The 15,333-nt window shown below is 38.9% G+C and overlaps 2 protein-coding genes across 2 annotated transcripts; one reads left to right on the top strand and one right to left on the bottom strand.

Annotated features, from left to right (window-relative positions):
• Positions 1-93: 93 nt before the first annotated feature.
• ilf2 (interleukin enhancer binding factor 2) lies at positions 94-6,822 on the bottom strand. Its single transcript, XM_077548954.1, has 14 exons — positions 6,760-6,822; positions 6,294-6,353; positions 5,674-5,716; positions 5,256-5,360; positions 5,057-5,134; positions 4,875-4,977; positions 4,733-4,798; positions 4,511-4,627; positions 4,360-4,438; positions 4,185-4,272; positions 825-886; positions 633-747; positions 473-563; positions 94-399 (listed from the first exon to the last, which is right to left on the bottom strand). The coding sequence occupies exons 1-14, from the start codon at positions 6,762-6,764 to the stop codon at positions 248-250; spliced, it is 1,164 nt and encodes a 387-aa protein (XP_077405080.1). The 5' UTR covers positions 6,765-6,822; the 3' UTR covers positions 94-247.
• Positions 6,823-8,714: 1,892 nt separating this feature from the next.
• LOC144037420 (sclerostin domain-containing protein 1-like) lies at positions 8,715-12,383 on the top strand. Its single transcript, XM_077548905.1, has 2 exons — positions 8,715-8,978; positions 10,477-12,383. Exons 1-2 carry the CDS (start codon positions 8,783-8,785, stop codon positions 10,875-10,877), a joined length of 597 nt encoding a protein of 198 aa, XP_077405031.1. The 5' UTR covers positions 8,715-8,782; the 3' UTR covers positions 10,878-12,383.
• The last annotated feature ends 2,950 nt before the right edge of the window (positions 12,384-15,333 follow it).

The following is a 15,333-nucleotide window of genomic DNA, read 5'->3' as shown; positions in this document are numbered from 1 at the left end:
TGCAATTGTAAATCACTTACACCTGTATATTTACCATTCTGACTGGACCATTTTTGGGGTTTTGGGTTTGTTTAATCATGACAAGACTAAAAAGACAAAAAAATGTTTTATTCAGAATAACAGCAATAAAAACATAAAAAAAAACACACAACTGTAGCCAATCTTTTTCTTGAATGCAATGTGACGTTGGAATCCTGCTGGTGTTTCTGTCCAGCTGACAGATTTGAACAATTTTCTAACATGTATATCACTCCTGGGTTTCCATGCTGTCATCCTCTGCATCCCCTCCCTCCTCCAGAGCCTCATCTTCTTCCTCCTTCCTCTCTGGGGGCTTCTCATAGGCCTTTTCGGAAGGGGTCACTATCACACCGTCCCAAGTGGACATCTCGGTAGCCAGATCTACAAAATTATCAATAAAATTATTACATAGCACATTGTTCAGATACGTGGTAAATTCACAACGGGATCTTACAGCTAGCATCTCCATCTAGGCCGAGGATCTTCCTGAAACCTCCGTGTGACAGGACCCTCACCAGTGTCTGAGCTGTGAAACACACCATGTCCTGCACATAACACACACGTAACATTAAGTTATTATTACAAAAATTATTGTGTTAAAAAAAGTTACCTACCTGCTGCTCCAGAGTCATGACTGTGTGCACTCTGAAGTTTCCGCTCTCACAGGGGTCAGTGATGCCCACCGAGCCGGGCAGGAAGAGGCCAGCGGCCAACATCTGCAGGCAGCGCCTTCAAAATAAAATGTTGGGGAAGAAAAAGAATGTTAAATAACAATGGATGTGTAAAACAGGTGAGTATGAACTGACCTGTAGGCCACGTTTAGGGACAGTGGCTGCCTGGATGGATTGTTCATCACTGCAGAGTGACCCTGGAACATAAGAGGTTTTGCTATGTAATTGTTCACCAGGGTTTCTGCAGGTTATTAGCAAATCTAAATTCATACTTTTTAACTCATTCACTGCCAGCCCAATCAAAATGAATCTTTGACGTCAATAGCCGTCTGTGGCAGTGAATGCGTGCCGTTTTTAATGCGATGTAAAACGAATTAAATGCCCACGTCATACTGCATACACAGGGAGTTCCTACGCTGGCGATGTAACCTGAATTTCGACTTGTCGGATTTCACCATTAAAGTTGATATTTACATCAAAATACTTTGTACAGTAATTTTAAAAAGCATATTTGCGCGACCCAGAACCAATATTTCGTGTTTCCGCGGACATTCACTGCTGACGGACAGCAGAGCGGAGCTAATTCAAACATAAACACGGAAATGTGACGCGCCTGATGACAAGCCGACCTGCTTGATGGACGTCCGTTGCTGGAGGTAACAACAATAAAACTTTAAATAACTAAACTGACGTGATTACTGTGGGAAATTAATGAGGCACGGGCGCCGTAAAGTCGAAACGACGTAGGTCGCTTACGATGTAACTCGAGAGGGAGTACTTGAGTACACACCCACTGTATATATTGACAACGACTTAAAATAATCGCTCAAGTCATTTTTTCAGATTTTCCAGGAAACAAAAAAAACATTTGCATCATGAGATGATGATTTAGGCAAAAAAAATTATTCAAAAAAATATAAATATATTTTAAGAGTGTGATATTAGTAGGGTTGTGCCATCTTAAGCACCCCACGATTCAATTCAATTAAGATTCAGGGTGCTACGATTTGATTATTTAACGATATGGACTAAAGGTTGCGGTGGATGATGACATTCGTCTCGCCCTTTCAAAGCTGCAGGGAATTTTGACAGTCCTTCTATTGTTTGCTGGTTAGCAGCAACAACCGTCGGATTCTTTTCCGCTAAACTGGGTTGAAAACGCAAGAGGTGCTGTTACACGTTTCCCGCTAGCTTTTTATCCTGACGAGAAAATCTGTCGCTCAGTAACTTCTGCTGCCACCATCATCATCATCCTCTTGTGCGGGCGGCAGGCGTGTCTTTTACTTTCGTATCATTAAGTTATTATGGAAAATAATTGTTTTTGAACATTTATGAACGTAATCAAATTGTAAAGTGTTGCATGGCGATGAATCTAATAATCGATGTTTTGGCACACCCCTAGATATTAGTACTGTCAAATAAATACTTTTTTTTAATCATAATTAATAGCACAATTTCCATAGTTAATTCGCAATTAATCAAAAATGAATTGTATCTTATGTCTGTGCTAAATGTACAATAATTCCCCCAAGTTTGTCATACTCGTTAATTAACAAAAGTGGGCAAATATGGTTACCAAATACAAATGTGGTTATATCTTTTAGTTCATTGATACAGTAATTTTATTAAGGTATTTGAAGTTAAACCTTAAGTTAAAAGGAGTGTGAAACATTGAGTCATAGGTTTGCAGGGCTTAAAGTAAAAAAATAAATAAAATAAAAATTAAAAAAAATCCTAAACCTGAACTTTTTCGGGGAGCGCTGGTGCAGTGTCCAATGTGCCAATTTGTTAATTACTATTCGATTCGTCGCCGTTGATGAACTGGGTATTTGGGAAACTCATGAAATTCCCGATGGCCAGTCCTTCCCAAATGTGAGGTCATCTCTTTCATTACTGTAGGTTGCAGTCCCCTCTGATGCTGCAGCTATCGGGTATTTTGGTATTCAAATATCCTACGGAAAATTCTATTGAATGAACTGGTATTTAGATAAACTAATATTATCGTGTGGTGAAAGAACAATTATGAATGCAGAAGACATTAAAAATATATTTCCACTTAATAATGATCGACCAACTTTCACTTAATAAGCAACTTTTTTTTTTAAGTTAAAATTTTAATTGTGCTTAACAGCATATTATTTTCCTCTGTAGAAATTTCAGGAGATTTTAGACAAATCTCTCCCCATGGATTTTGGAATGACCTTACGTTAAATATTAGGCAACGCTTTGTTCTTTGGCATTCGACTCAATTGTTTTATGGTGCCTGCTGTATTTTGTTATTTATTTATTTTATTTACTGACCTATTTGTGTTATTTTATTGACTTATTCATTTACCCACTTAAATTAATTATTGATTTATTTGGTGTTGTTTTACCTGTCTTTATTCCATGACTGATTTTTACTCCATGTACAGCACTTTGTATAAAATGAAATTTCGAGTTGATAGTTTTTGGTCTGAGACCAAATGACGTCAGGACCACAGTTGTGATTTTGCCAACCGTCAACTGGACAATTGAGTGAGCTTATTAAAGTGAGTTTATTAAACTGATCTCTAGAAACGGCAACTGTGTCCGGCTGTCAGCATCAAAGTGTACAAATCATCCCGTCGATTAGACTGCCTTTGAAAAGTAGTTCAATGACTCTAGCTGCAGCCGTTAGCACGCTAACACGGTTGACGCCCTAAACACTGGCAACAGGCACCGTGCAATACAATGTCAGCGTAATTAAGTTTTCTTTTAGTGCCCTCAATTGGCGATCGAACATGAGTTCAGTACGAAGTTGTTTTGTTGATTTTGCTCGCAATAGTTTATGCCAACAATAAGAACGGCAGACACATTCAAGTCATTCGTTGCGCCACGACAGGCAAAACGCTCCCGGGAAAAACTTCAAAATAAAAGTGTTCCTTGGCATTGCGCTCCACATATTGGTATGGGAATGTTTATTTTGAAGCTGGCCTTCTCTCCGCATTGATGGTGTTTTGCCAGACGTGTCAAATATTCCCCACAATTTAAACTGTTTACTTCGCTGGATTTGTCATTGCGCTGTTTCAATCCAAGACCGGCCCTACTCTGCTTCTGATTGGCTAGTGCCTCTTTCGCTGGAAATCCGGCACTGTGCCGGTACTGCCGGAGTACTTTAAACCCTGGATTTGTGTTGAGGCAATTCTCTGCCACTAGGTGGCATTCGCGTTTCATGGTGGACGTTGGTGACAGAAACAGTACTTTTTTCCCCTCAACCTCAGAGCAATTGTTTTGGGGAATTTGAAGCAACTAAACTGTGTTATAGTGACTCCTTTGCACAATGTATGCAAAACAAAGCATGAACAAAAACACTTTACATCAATTGCATTTAAATTTGTAATGACCCTGGACATTGTAATTGTTAATTTTTTAATGCAATTTATGCAAAATGCCTTTAATGACCCGCAGAAACCCTGGTTCCACAGAACGAATTTTGCTTCATTTTGGAGGTTTCACTGCACTTCTATATCTTACCAATAGATCCAAAATCCAAGGAGTGAGAGGCTCAAAGCCAGGGAAGCGCAACCTGAGGTCCTTCAAGAGGCGGATCAACACTTTCACCCTGAAAATCAGGAAGTGACATCACATTTCGGTGAGTGTTTCGAAAATGTCAAGTATCGCTAAAAGCAAAAGGGGAGTTTCCCCTCACGTGGATTGAGAAGCGTTTTCCTCAAACCAGCGGGCGTGGCGGATGGCTGCGAGGGCGCTCTGCAGTACCTTGATGTCCACTATAAAACACACACAAGTACTTAAGATGGACATGACTTTTATATTTTTATAAGTGTGAGTATGACTCGTACAGTGCAGCTCAGGGTCCAATTTGCGTAGGTTGGGCGGGACGGTGGTGATGAGGATCTTGACAGTTGCGTCTGCTGAGCTGATCTCAAAGCCCGTCTCGTTGGTCAGCATGGACAACACTGACGCACATGGACACACACGTGCAGTAGTTAGTAATAACCCTACTTTGAATGTTATTTAGCTTTGCTTGTTTGGAAAGTATGTTTAAAATCCCTCAGTGGTACCTTCACTTGGGTCCTGGGTTCGAAGAGTGTCCACTACTTTGTTACCGAGAGCTGCAACGGCCTCCACTAAAACCCAGAATTACATTATACAAAGCATCTTTTATAGACAAAAACTGGACAGTGACAGCAAACCAACACTCACATGTTGGAAGAATCTTGAGGATCACAACAAGGTCAGCAACATTGTGTCCGGTTGTCATGGTACCCTTCTTGTAAGAGCCCACCTGACGCACCTCTTCAATTTGCTGCAAAAAACGCACATCGCTCAATATTCACATATAAAACTAATATAAAATTTGATATATTGATTGAAATATGACTCACCACTTCAAAATTACCAGGGGCAACAATCAGATTATCAATGACATTGTTGATTTTTGTGACCAGTGACAAGATGGAGGACTGTAAAATTGAAAATACAGATCCATCCAGACCATTATAACAAAGTTAGCGTTATGCAAGTGAAATGTTTGAACAACCTTAAATTATACTGAAGATTATAATCTCGTGTGTCTGTACTGACCTGCTCTGTAGGTGTTGGACTCAGGTCTTGGTTTCTCTTCAGTAGACACTCGCTGAACGCACTCTCATCGGGTGCGGGCTTCACTCTGGGGAACGCCATCTCACACTGGCGAGAACAACAACTTCCAAATTAATCATCGTCACTTGAAAAGTACACAGAAAGAGATGGGTATATTGTAGGCATTAAATCAGTATTGGATAATTGGACTTATAGTTTAAATTCAGTCTTAAAGTCTGGGTAAAACGTTACTTCAGGGAAAAAAAGTATCTATCTAGACATGGCAACATCCTAAAGCTCTCATATGACTACTTAAGAATATCTATTGTTTTTTTTCTTTCTTTCAACATAACGTAAATACCACATCACAATTAGATACATTGAATATTTAGTGAATTATTAAAAAAAAAGTTTTACTCACCACATAAAAATCGAATGGGATGTGTGGAACAAATGGACGATACCTAAACAGGAATGAAATGTCCACACTCATTTAATACTGTAAAAGTACAGGGAAGCAGCATATTCATCAAATACTGGGTAGATTATGCGGGATATCCCGAATACAGTATTAGAATTTGCTCTGTGGGCCTTTGACATTAATTTCACCACAACAACAATTATAAATAATCAATCAATAAAAAAAAAACACAACAACACTGCACAAAAATGCAATAAAACAACAGAAGTAAATAACTCCACAAAAATACAGGTTGGTGTTCTCATGTGAACTTGTCTTGTTCTGCACACCAATCAAAGGACAGAAAAATGCTCAATTTGAATATTGGTTGAATTTACATCAGATTTTCTGAAGGGCCTGGGCAGATTAGATTGGCATAGCAGCACAGTGGGTTTAACTCTGATTGGACAAAAATATAACATAAAAAAAACATTGACCAGGGCTTGCTAGTCAAGGGAAATGCTACAAAATGAAGACAATGGACTTTTTGGTGATAAATCAATACAAAGTCGATCATTTAGGTTGGAAATGGGGTCATCAGATGTGGCAAGCATGATTAGCGTAGCAATCAGGTAGCTCACCCCTGGACCAGTCCTCCACGGGACCCAAAGCGGCCTCCTCGACCCCTGCCGCGGTCCCCTCTGAACACAAACAAAGACATAAATCGGAAATGATTGACATTCCTGAAGATAATTGTGGACGTAATCTATCGAATGGGTATCGATTCATTCAATCAAGAAGCTAGCTAGCAGCGTTATGTGAACACATGCGCTAACGTATTAGTATGTTCTTCATCTACAATAAACGGAATTAAATTAAGTCCAATAGAAACCGTTGCATCAAGACGTTCCAGCTAAATCAGATTTATAACATTCAATACATCTCAATAACAATAATAATTTCATGGACTAGTTTTCGGCAAGGCTAACGGCCGCGTTGCTTTGGAATCAGGATAACAAAAGATTATGAAGAGAATACACATATTCCTGTAAATTCCACTAAATCACTTGAAAATACAAGGTTTCAAAACATCGATGTTTTTCTTACCTCATTGCGTACGACGTTTTGGCAATGAAAAGACAAACAAATGCAGGAGAATTGATAAGCGTCTCCAAAGGACCGGCAACGACGGTACTTCCCCTTTCTTGTTCTTGGAAATTTACAGATGTCGGAAAAGTACCATTGGATGCAATGCAATACTGCCACTGCTTGGTTTGGGGTGGTACACGTGTACAGTTGCTAATGTGATGTAAAATGTTTGAGAACATTTAATTCCAGTATTTAATATTATTTAGTCACAAAACAGGCAATTTATATTTATCACTGTGCTTCTATAACTTTATACTCGTATTTGTGTTCCTTTTAGTTGTGGCCTTTAGATATTATAGGAAAAAACATTCAATTTGTCGTACATCTTCTTAACTGTGGTGAGCTGGCAGAGCGAAAAGGGCCTTCTCTGATGGCCTAAACACTATCAGAAGCACTGAGCTCCATTTAGAACCTAAATTATAATATTTATTTATAATATTTGTTCCGTGAAATTGAGTCATTTTGTAGTGTTTCTCTTGGACTGCACTTCCAATACATGCATTTGTATGGATTTGATTCCCCACCACCCCCCAAATCAAGATTCCAGCCTCTATGTGACACCATGTCAATGTAACCTGCCCAATACCTTTGAAATCAACAGTGCTGACTGATTTACTAAGAAAGTTTTGATTGTTTTTTGTTTTAAACGTTTGTAAAAGAGTCACGAAAATAGTTAAATTTTTGAATGAGATATTTGCTAAAAAAATAAAATTAAAAATTAAAATAAAATAAATGGTGTTCATCAAAAATATAAATCTTGCAAGCCCAATCATATGGGCTATTCCAGAATTGGAGGACACTTTACATCCCACCCATTAAATTTTAAACAATCCACATACAAAACACTAAAACATGCCATTTCACAGTAAATGTACTTATCCTGAGAACAAATCTAAATAAATAAATAAATAAACAAACACATAAGTAAATAAATAAATACACTAAATTAAATTAAATACACCATTAAAATGCCATTTTTTTCTTGTCCTACCCCATTAGGCTAATGATCAAATTGAATCTCAAATAAAGCAGTTAAAATAAAATTTAAATGTCATGTTTTTTTTTCTTTCTGTTTTTGGTGTATGTATTGCTGTCTCTTGCAACTGTAAGAACATTTATTTGAATAAACATAATATTTCAAATGATAATTATTATTCATGAAGCGTGTCCCACATGATGCGTGCTGCCCTGTTACTATAACCAGGGTAGACGAAGAAGAAAGCAGCGAATCACATGATTTGCTGGACTTCATCAACAATTTTCCAAAAGAATGGGTAGAACAAAGGTATGTCCTCTCTTCTTTTGTCACCTTTTTTATTTTTTATAATATAGTAGGACTTGATTGTGTGTCTCACTCTACCTCATGCAAATCTGTTATGCATATGATCAGAATAAGACAATTATTGTCATTAAAAAAAAAAATTCCCTTACTTATTTAGATAAATAAATTTGTCCTCTTGGTCAGCAATAACAGCGCTCGCTAAACAGCTAGCTTCTACTCCAAAAGTGAAGGTAAATTTCCCAAGAATTTTAAAGCCCAAATGTCCTCCAATTCTGGAATGACCTATATCATTTCTTAAAACGATATTTTGCTCACTTCCACAGCTGGGTTAAAAATAACCCAAATTGGGTGAAAGAGCTAACCCAGCACTGGGTCCAAGCCAATACTGGGTTTATTTATACCCAGCACACTGGGTGGAGGATTTGACCCAGCACAGTGGGTCAAGATTTTGATGAGTTAGTGAGTTAAAGTTACCAAGATAAGGGTTTCCAGGTCATTAGTATAGCTGTGGTTAAAAATATTACTATTTGAAGAAGAAGAAAAAGAAGGAGCAATTTCAATTAAAACAAAAGTAGAAGAAGAAGAAGTGGGTGGGTGTGTCTTGTTCATTCATAAAGTGGAGTGAGGGCCATACACCTGTAAACGCAAAAACTGCACCAGGCGCTTCCACATAGTCCATCACGTCAGTGTGCTGCAGCCATGACCCACCTGACTAGCACAGTCCAACTCCTTGCACTTCTGCTATTGCTAAGCAGGAGTTGCACCGCTTTCTCCAACGACGCCACTGAGTCACTCCGTGCACACACGACCCACATCACGCAGGACGAGCCACGTAAGGAAGATACAAACCAAGCAAGGAATGGTGGTAAACGGCAGTCTGAACCGGCGAATAATGGTGAGTAATGGATCCTCACGTGCTGACTAATGTTTTAGTAGATTACTGTGTCTGGTAGTTTGGTCTAATCTGTTTTTATGAAGAGTTACAATATGTTAAGATTATTGCCTCTAAATTTGAACCCTTAAACAGGCTGAACAAAGAACAAAAATAATTGGACTTAGAATAGTGATTTTGTAGTTGCTGGAATTAGTTGGAAAATATGCAATATTGTGCCATAAATTGTGTTTCAGAAAAAAATATGGACTATTTTCATAGCTTTTCACACTCTAAAGCAATTTTGATGAAATACTATCTTTTGTTCCATTTCACAGGATCCTGCTAGCTTCTAGCATGAGTTCATATCATGTTCACTAGTGATGGGACATTGTGTTTTTTTACGAAGAAGTGATCATTTGAACACTTGCAAAGATTTAGAGAAATATGGGGCTCTATTTTTGTGACCGGTGTAAATCCTACGCGGCGTAAAAATATGAAATTTGGCAAATTATGACTTACAAAGTTTTGGCCCAATGACAGCGGTATTTACTTTATGCCACCAAATTGTAATTCCGCCATCTTGGCGAAATTGACAAATACATGCAGCAAGCCTTATACTGGTACTAAAAGGAATCAGGATCCACCGGCATTGACTCCATGACATAGATGTGCTGTCAATGAAAATAGAGCCAAAAATATTAAATATCTGTTTCCCACCTTGTTAAATTACTGCTTATAGTTATTATGAGACATCATTAAACATGATCAGTGTCTTCATAGATGAATATCATTAATAATTACCAACAAAATTAAATTGACAATTTTTACAAAATGTATATTTCGGAAGTGTGGATCAGACTTGTGTCCATTTGTTTTAATCAGTCCAGGAAGTAGCTATAAATTTAATATTTACAGCATTGGATTTGGATGCGCCAGAACGAACAATTTTGGACACACAACTTTTCATCAAAAAATCAAAAAATAAATGAAATTATTTTAATATAACATTGTGCCTTTTTTCTTCTAAGTGTCATTTTGAGTTAAAAGATGCTCATTCAGTGTAAAATCCCCTTAACTGAAAATTTGTCCAGTTATAAATAGCATGAGCAACACATTTTTTATCGCAAAGTAACTGATACACTCGCAGGCCACAACATGGAGATCCAATACTAAAAATTTGGCACTTACAAAGATAATGTTCAATTACTAGGTTTTTATTATATAAAGTACAGTTTTTTTTACATTAAAAAAAACCTGGCATTTGAATAGGTGTATGTAGACTTTTATATCTATTGTAATTTAGCCATATATTATGTAGTGTTTTGCAATACTGCAGAATAACACAGCACACTGAGCAGTGGTTCTTATGTTTTCACCATATGTGGCTAAATAGGATTGCCACAATATTAAATAATCTTCTTACTATGATGCAGTGAAATTTAACATCCCTGCAGATTTCAATCATAATGATAAACATTTTATTAACTTTATTTTAACTAATTATTCCCCTATGCCCCAGGACCAGACCAGAGCCAGGTTGGCTGCAGAGAGTTGAGATCAACCAAGTATATTTCAGACGGCCAGTGCACAAGCATCAACCCCATCAAAGAGTTGGTCTGCGCTGGCGAGTGTCTGCCGGCTCACTTGCTGCCCAACTGGATTGGCGGAGGTTACACTGGAAGGTACTGGAGCCGTAGAGAGGCCCAGGAATGGCGCTGCGTCATCGACCGAACCCGGACACAGCGCATCTGGCTCCAGTGCCAGGACGGCAGCGCCAGGACCTACAAGATAACCGTGGTGACCTCCTGCAAGTGCAAACGGTACTCCAGACAGCAGAATGACTCGGGACACAAGGACACTTCAGTCCACAGTGGCAAACAGAAGAGAAAACACAGGAGGGATCAACTCCCTGAGGAGTAAATTAGACAATCAGTGCAACTACAAAAGAAAATGCCCTAAAGCCCGTGCTGTCTCTGTTCTCAAGATGTGCATACACTCTAAAAACCATGGGGTAAAAAAATAACCCAAATTGGGTTAAAAAGGGGCCAACCCAATTTTAGAATTGTTAACCCAAAAAGCTCAAAGTTGGGTTATTAACCCAAAAACTTGGGTAAAACAAAAATAACCCACAAAACAACCCCAAAAAGTGGGTTACTTTGTGGGTTATTAATTTAATTTTACCCAACATGTTGGGTTAAATAACTCAAAAAGTTGGTTAGGTTAATTTTTGACCAAATTATATTGGGTTATTCAATTAACCCAAAAGCTGGGTCAATGAATAACCCACAAACAACTCCAAAAATGTGAGTTGCTTTGTGAGTTATTAATTTATTTATGACCCAACTTTTTGGGTTTAATAACTTTAATAACTGGTTGGGTTGATTTTTTACCAAATTCAACTGGGTTATTTAGTTAATGCAAAAAGTTGGATCAAATTAAACCAAAAAAACAACCCCCCAAAACAGGTTGCTCCGTGGGTTATTATTGGGTTCCTTTGTGGGTTATTAATTTAATTTCACCCAACATTTTGAGTTATTTAAGACAAAGTTGAGTCAGTTCATTTTTGACCCAATTCAAATGGGTTAGTTAATCAACCCAAAAAGTTGGATCAAATGAATAACCCACAAAACAACCAAAAAAACAACAACCAAATATTGAATTTCATTTTGGGTTAATAATTTAATAACTCAAAAAGTTGAGTCCATTCATTTTTTTTTTTTACCCAATTAGGGTTATTTTTATTTTTGAGTACAGTATATAATAAATGAGTGTGATTAAAAGATGCAGGTTTGGTTTTAATGTTTCTATCAGTCTGCATCTCTCTCTGTAGATGACTGTTTGTGTATTTAGATCATGAAGTGCTGGTATGTGCTAGACTACGGTAGTTAAATGAGATAATTTTTGGATGAAATTGTTTTCATTGTCATTGAATAGAGTGTAGACTTCACTAAAAAGTGATGGGAAAAAACATTAAAGAAACATCGTATCAGCACATTTGTTTATATGTTTGTTAATTAGCAAGCTTCTTGTTGGTTAATGGAGGATGAGTGCAGATGGGCAGTGAATATATGATTCTGGGGCTTTGACTGTTTCATTGATGACTGACCAAAGTGAAGCAGTTTCTTTCCTTTCTTTTTTTCATTCTACTACATTGCGATGTCGATTTGAATTTATTTGTTTAGCGCTGAAATCAAGTAATAATTTGTATCTTAACTTAGCATAAATTAACGATTGTTGTCTGAGAAATACAATTGAGATAGAAATGTAATTTGAGCCTCCAGCAGTGGTGTAACTGTATGGTATTGTATAATGTTTGTATGCCTCTTCTTAGTGAATAGTGTGTAATTTATTTTTATAGATGAAGACCATGTAGAGTCCTTTTCATATACAATAGTTTGACTGAAATAAAGAGTTAGCTAAGACATAGTAGCGTTTGTGATATAATTCTGCAGGCCGACTGTTCCAGCCATACCTAACCCTCCAAACAGGAACAAAATAATAACAGAGGCGTTAGTCTACTGATGAAACGCTCTTTTCAGCAGATGTCATACTTTGCTTTGTGAAGGGAATACCTTCACCTTCAGGCTAGTGGAGTGGCTGATTCCAGCTGCGGCAACATGTTCAGCGACTTCATTGTCTGGCGTAGCCTCTCATTTTTCTAACTCTGAAAGCTGTGGGTGATGGTACACAGTGAAAAGAATCACCTGCGCCGGATAGCAACAGGATGTTTGCATTACTTGTGAAGGAGAAAAAGCATTGTGATCTGATCTCTTTGCAGTTTGTGTCACCCACTCGCAGGTTGTGATTTACCTCAGTGTGTGTTCAAGTCTATACAGGACAAGAGCCAGAGTCAAAAATATTAGTTTATGCAATATATACTTGTCTTGAAAAGTCTCCAGGAATATTTTACTTTTACAATGGAACCTCTAAAGTTGAAAGGGCCAAAAGTTGCATAATTTATGTTTCAACTTAAAATGAATTTGAACAGACACCACATCCTGCACATTCAGCCATTCTATTCTAGCAAAAACAAAGGTGTAACAATGGCCTCACTTTTCCAATAGGGTTGAAGCAGAAGGTAGCGACTACTTTAATTTCTCAGTCAAGCGCAGACCTGAGGTGGCAAATCAAGTTCCAGAAAGTAAAAACCCTGTCACAGTTTGACTTTAGCCCCTGATGCTAGCTATCTAACTAGCTAGCTAGCTCCCTAGCAGGTAAACAAGCACCATGGGAGCTAGCTAGCGAGCTAGCACCTGGGGCTAAAGTCAAACTGTGGCAGGGTTTCTACTTTCTGGACCTGGATTTGCCACCTCTGGCGCAGACTTCTTCTAACTCTAGCTGAACAATTCTAAAAATATCTCAAATCATGAATCTTCACTGACAACGGAATCAGAACATACCTCTTGCCTTCACATAAAGTGTAATTAATCATGAAAAGTTTGTCTAATAGTGCCACCATGACATTTATACTACTATTCTTACAAAAGCCTTTCTTTTCCTTTCATGATTAAGTAGTCTGTTTTGGAGAATCAATGCATCAAAGACAGGATGTAAGCCACATGAAAAAGCCACAGAAATTGCCCTTCTTCAAACAAACTGAAAGCCAAAATAGAATTATACAAAGGACCATTTTGTTATGCGGTCAATGGCTTTAAATAGTCGCCAAGGAGTGCTTAAGCTCTCTCCTGCAGACACGCCTGTTACACAGCAGCTACAATGATAAAAATTAAAATAAAATGCCAGCCTACATCATGGCAACGACACAGTGGGGTACATCTCTCCTCACCCCCGTTTTCTCTTCTAAAAAGAACAAGGTGTATCTATCCTGCTCCTTTCCCAAAGTCAGCTGGGATAGGTTTCAGCTCATCATGTCCAAATATTGTCTATTTCATGTGTTTTTTCAAATTGATACTATTAATCTGTCTCCACTTCTCTTGTTATATTACTAAACAATTCACAGCAGTGTTGAAAAAAGTTTGAGAACATGTATTTATGCTTTTAAACGCTCAAAATGTAAAAGTTAAAAAAAAAAAAAAGTCCCTCTGCCCTCATACTGTAGAAGCCATGCACAATTGTCACTTATAATGTAATTTTTCAAACCGCTTATACTCACTATAGATTTGTGGGTGATTAAAATCTTCACTAACCATAAATACAATACAATAATAACAATAATAAATATAGGATCATAATTTTTGTCCACGTCCATGGAACAGTGTACCAGCTCTACACCCTCGGCCGGATCCTCGAGGGCGCATGGTAATTTGCCCAACCAGTCTACATGTGTTTTGTGGATTTGGAGAAAGCATTCGACCGTGTCCCTCGGGGAGTCCTGCTTCGGGAGTACGGGGCAGCGAGATCCCTGATACAGGCTGTTCGGTCCCTGTACGACTGGTGTCAGAGTTTGGTCCACATTGCCGACAGTAAGTCAAGTTCGTTTTCAGTGAGGGTTGGACTCCGCCAAGGCTGCCCTTTGTCACCGATTCGGTTCATAACTTATATGGCCCGAATTTCTATGCACAGCCGAAGCGTTGAGGGGTTCGGGTTTGGTGGCCTCAGTATTGCATCTGTTTTTTGCAGATGATGTGGTGCTGTTTGCTTCTTCAAGCCGTAATCTCCAACTCTCACTGGAGCGTTCGCAGCCGAGTGTAAAGCGATTGGGATGAAGATCAGCACCTCCAAATCCGAGACCATGGTCCTCAGTCGGAAAAGGGTGGAGTGCCCTCTCCGGGTCGGGGATGAGATCCTGCCCCAAGTGGAGGAGTTTAATTATCTTGGGGTCTTGTTCACGAGTGAGGGCAGGAGGGAACGGGAGATCGACAGGCGGATCGGTGCAGCGTCTGCAGTGTTGTGGACTCTTTATTGGTCTGTTGTGGTGAAGAAGGTCGATTTACCGGTCGATCTACCTTCCTAAAGAAAGAACAAGATCCCGGATACAAGCGGCCGAAATTAGTTTCCTCAGCAGGGTGTCCAGGCTCTCCCTAACAGATAGGGAGGGACTCAGAGTCGAACTGCTGCTCCTCCGCATTGAGAGGAACCAGTTAAGGTGGCTCAGGCATCTGGTTCGGATGCCTCCTGGACGCCTCCCTGGAGAGGTGTTCCGGATGTGTCCCACCGGCGGGAGGCCCCGGGGATGACCCAGGACACGCTGGAGAGACTATGTCTTTCGGCTGACTTGAGAACGCCTTGGGATCCCGCCGGAGAAGCTGGTTGAAGTGGCTGGGGGGAGAGAAGCTGCTGCCCCCATGACCCGACCCTGGATAAGCGGCAGATAATGGATGGATGGATTGTGATTTTTATGTATTTATTTATTTACAGGATTGATTACTTATTTGGTAAAACACTTTCACATTTAGTTGTATTTTTAGTATGTACT

The sequence above is a fragment of the Vanacampus margaritifer genome, chromosome 17, assembly GCF_051991255.1.
Source record: "Vanacampus margaritifer isolate UIUO_Vmar chromosome 17, RoL_Vmar_1.0, whole genome shotgun sequence".
Taxonomy (NCBI): Eukaryota; Metazoa; Chordata; class Actinopteri; order Syngnathiformes; family Syngnathidae; genus Vanacampus; species Vanacampus margaritifer.
This window is presented reverse-complemented; position numbering and strand designations above follow the sequence as displayed.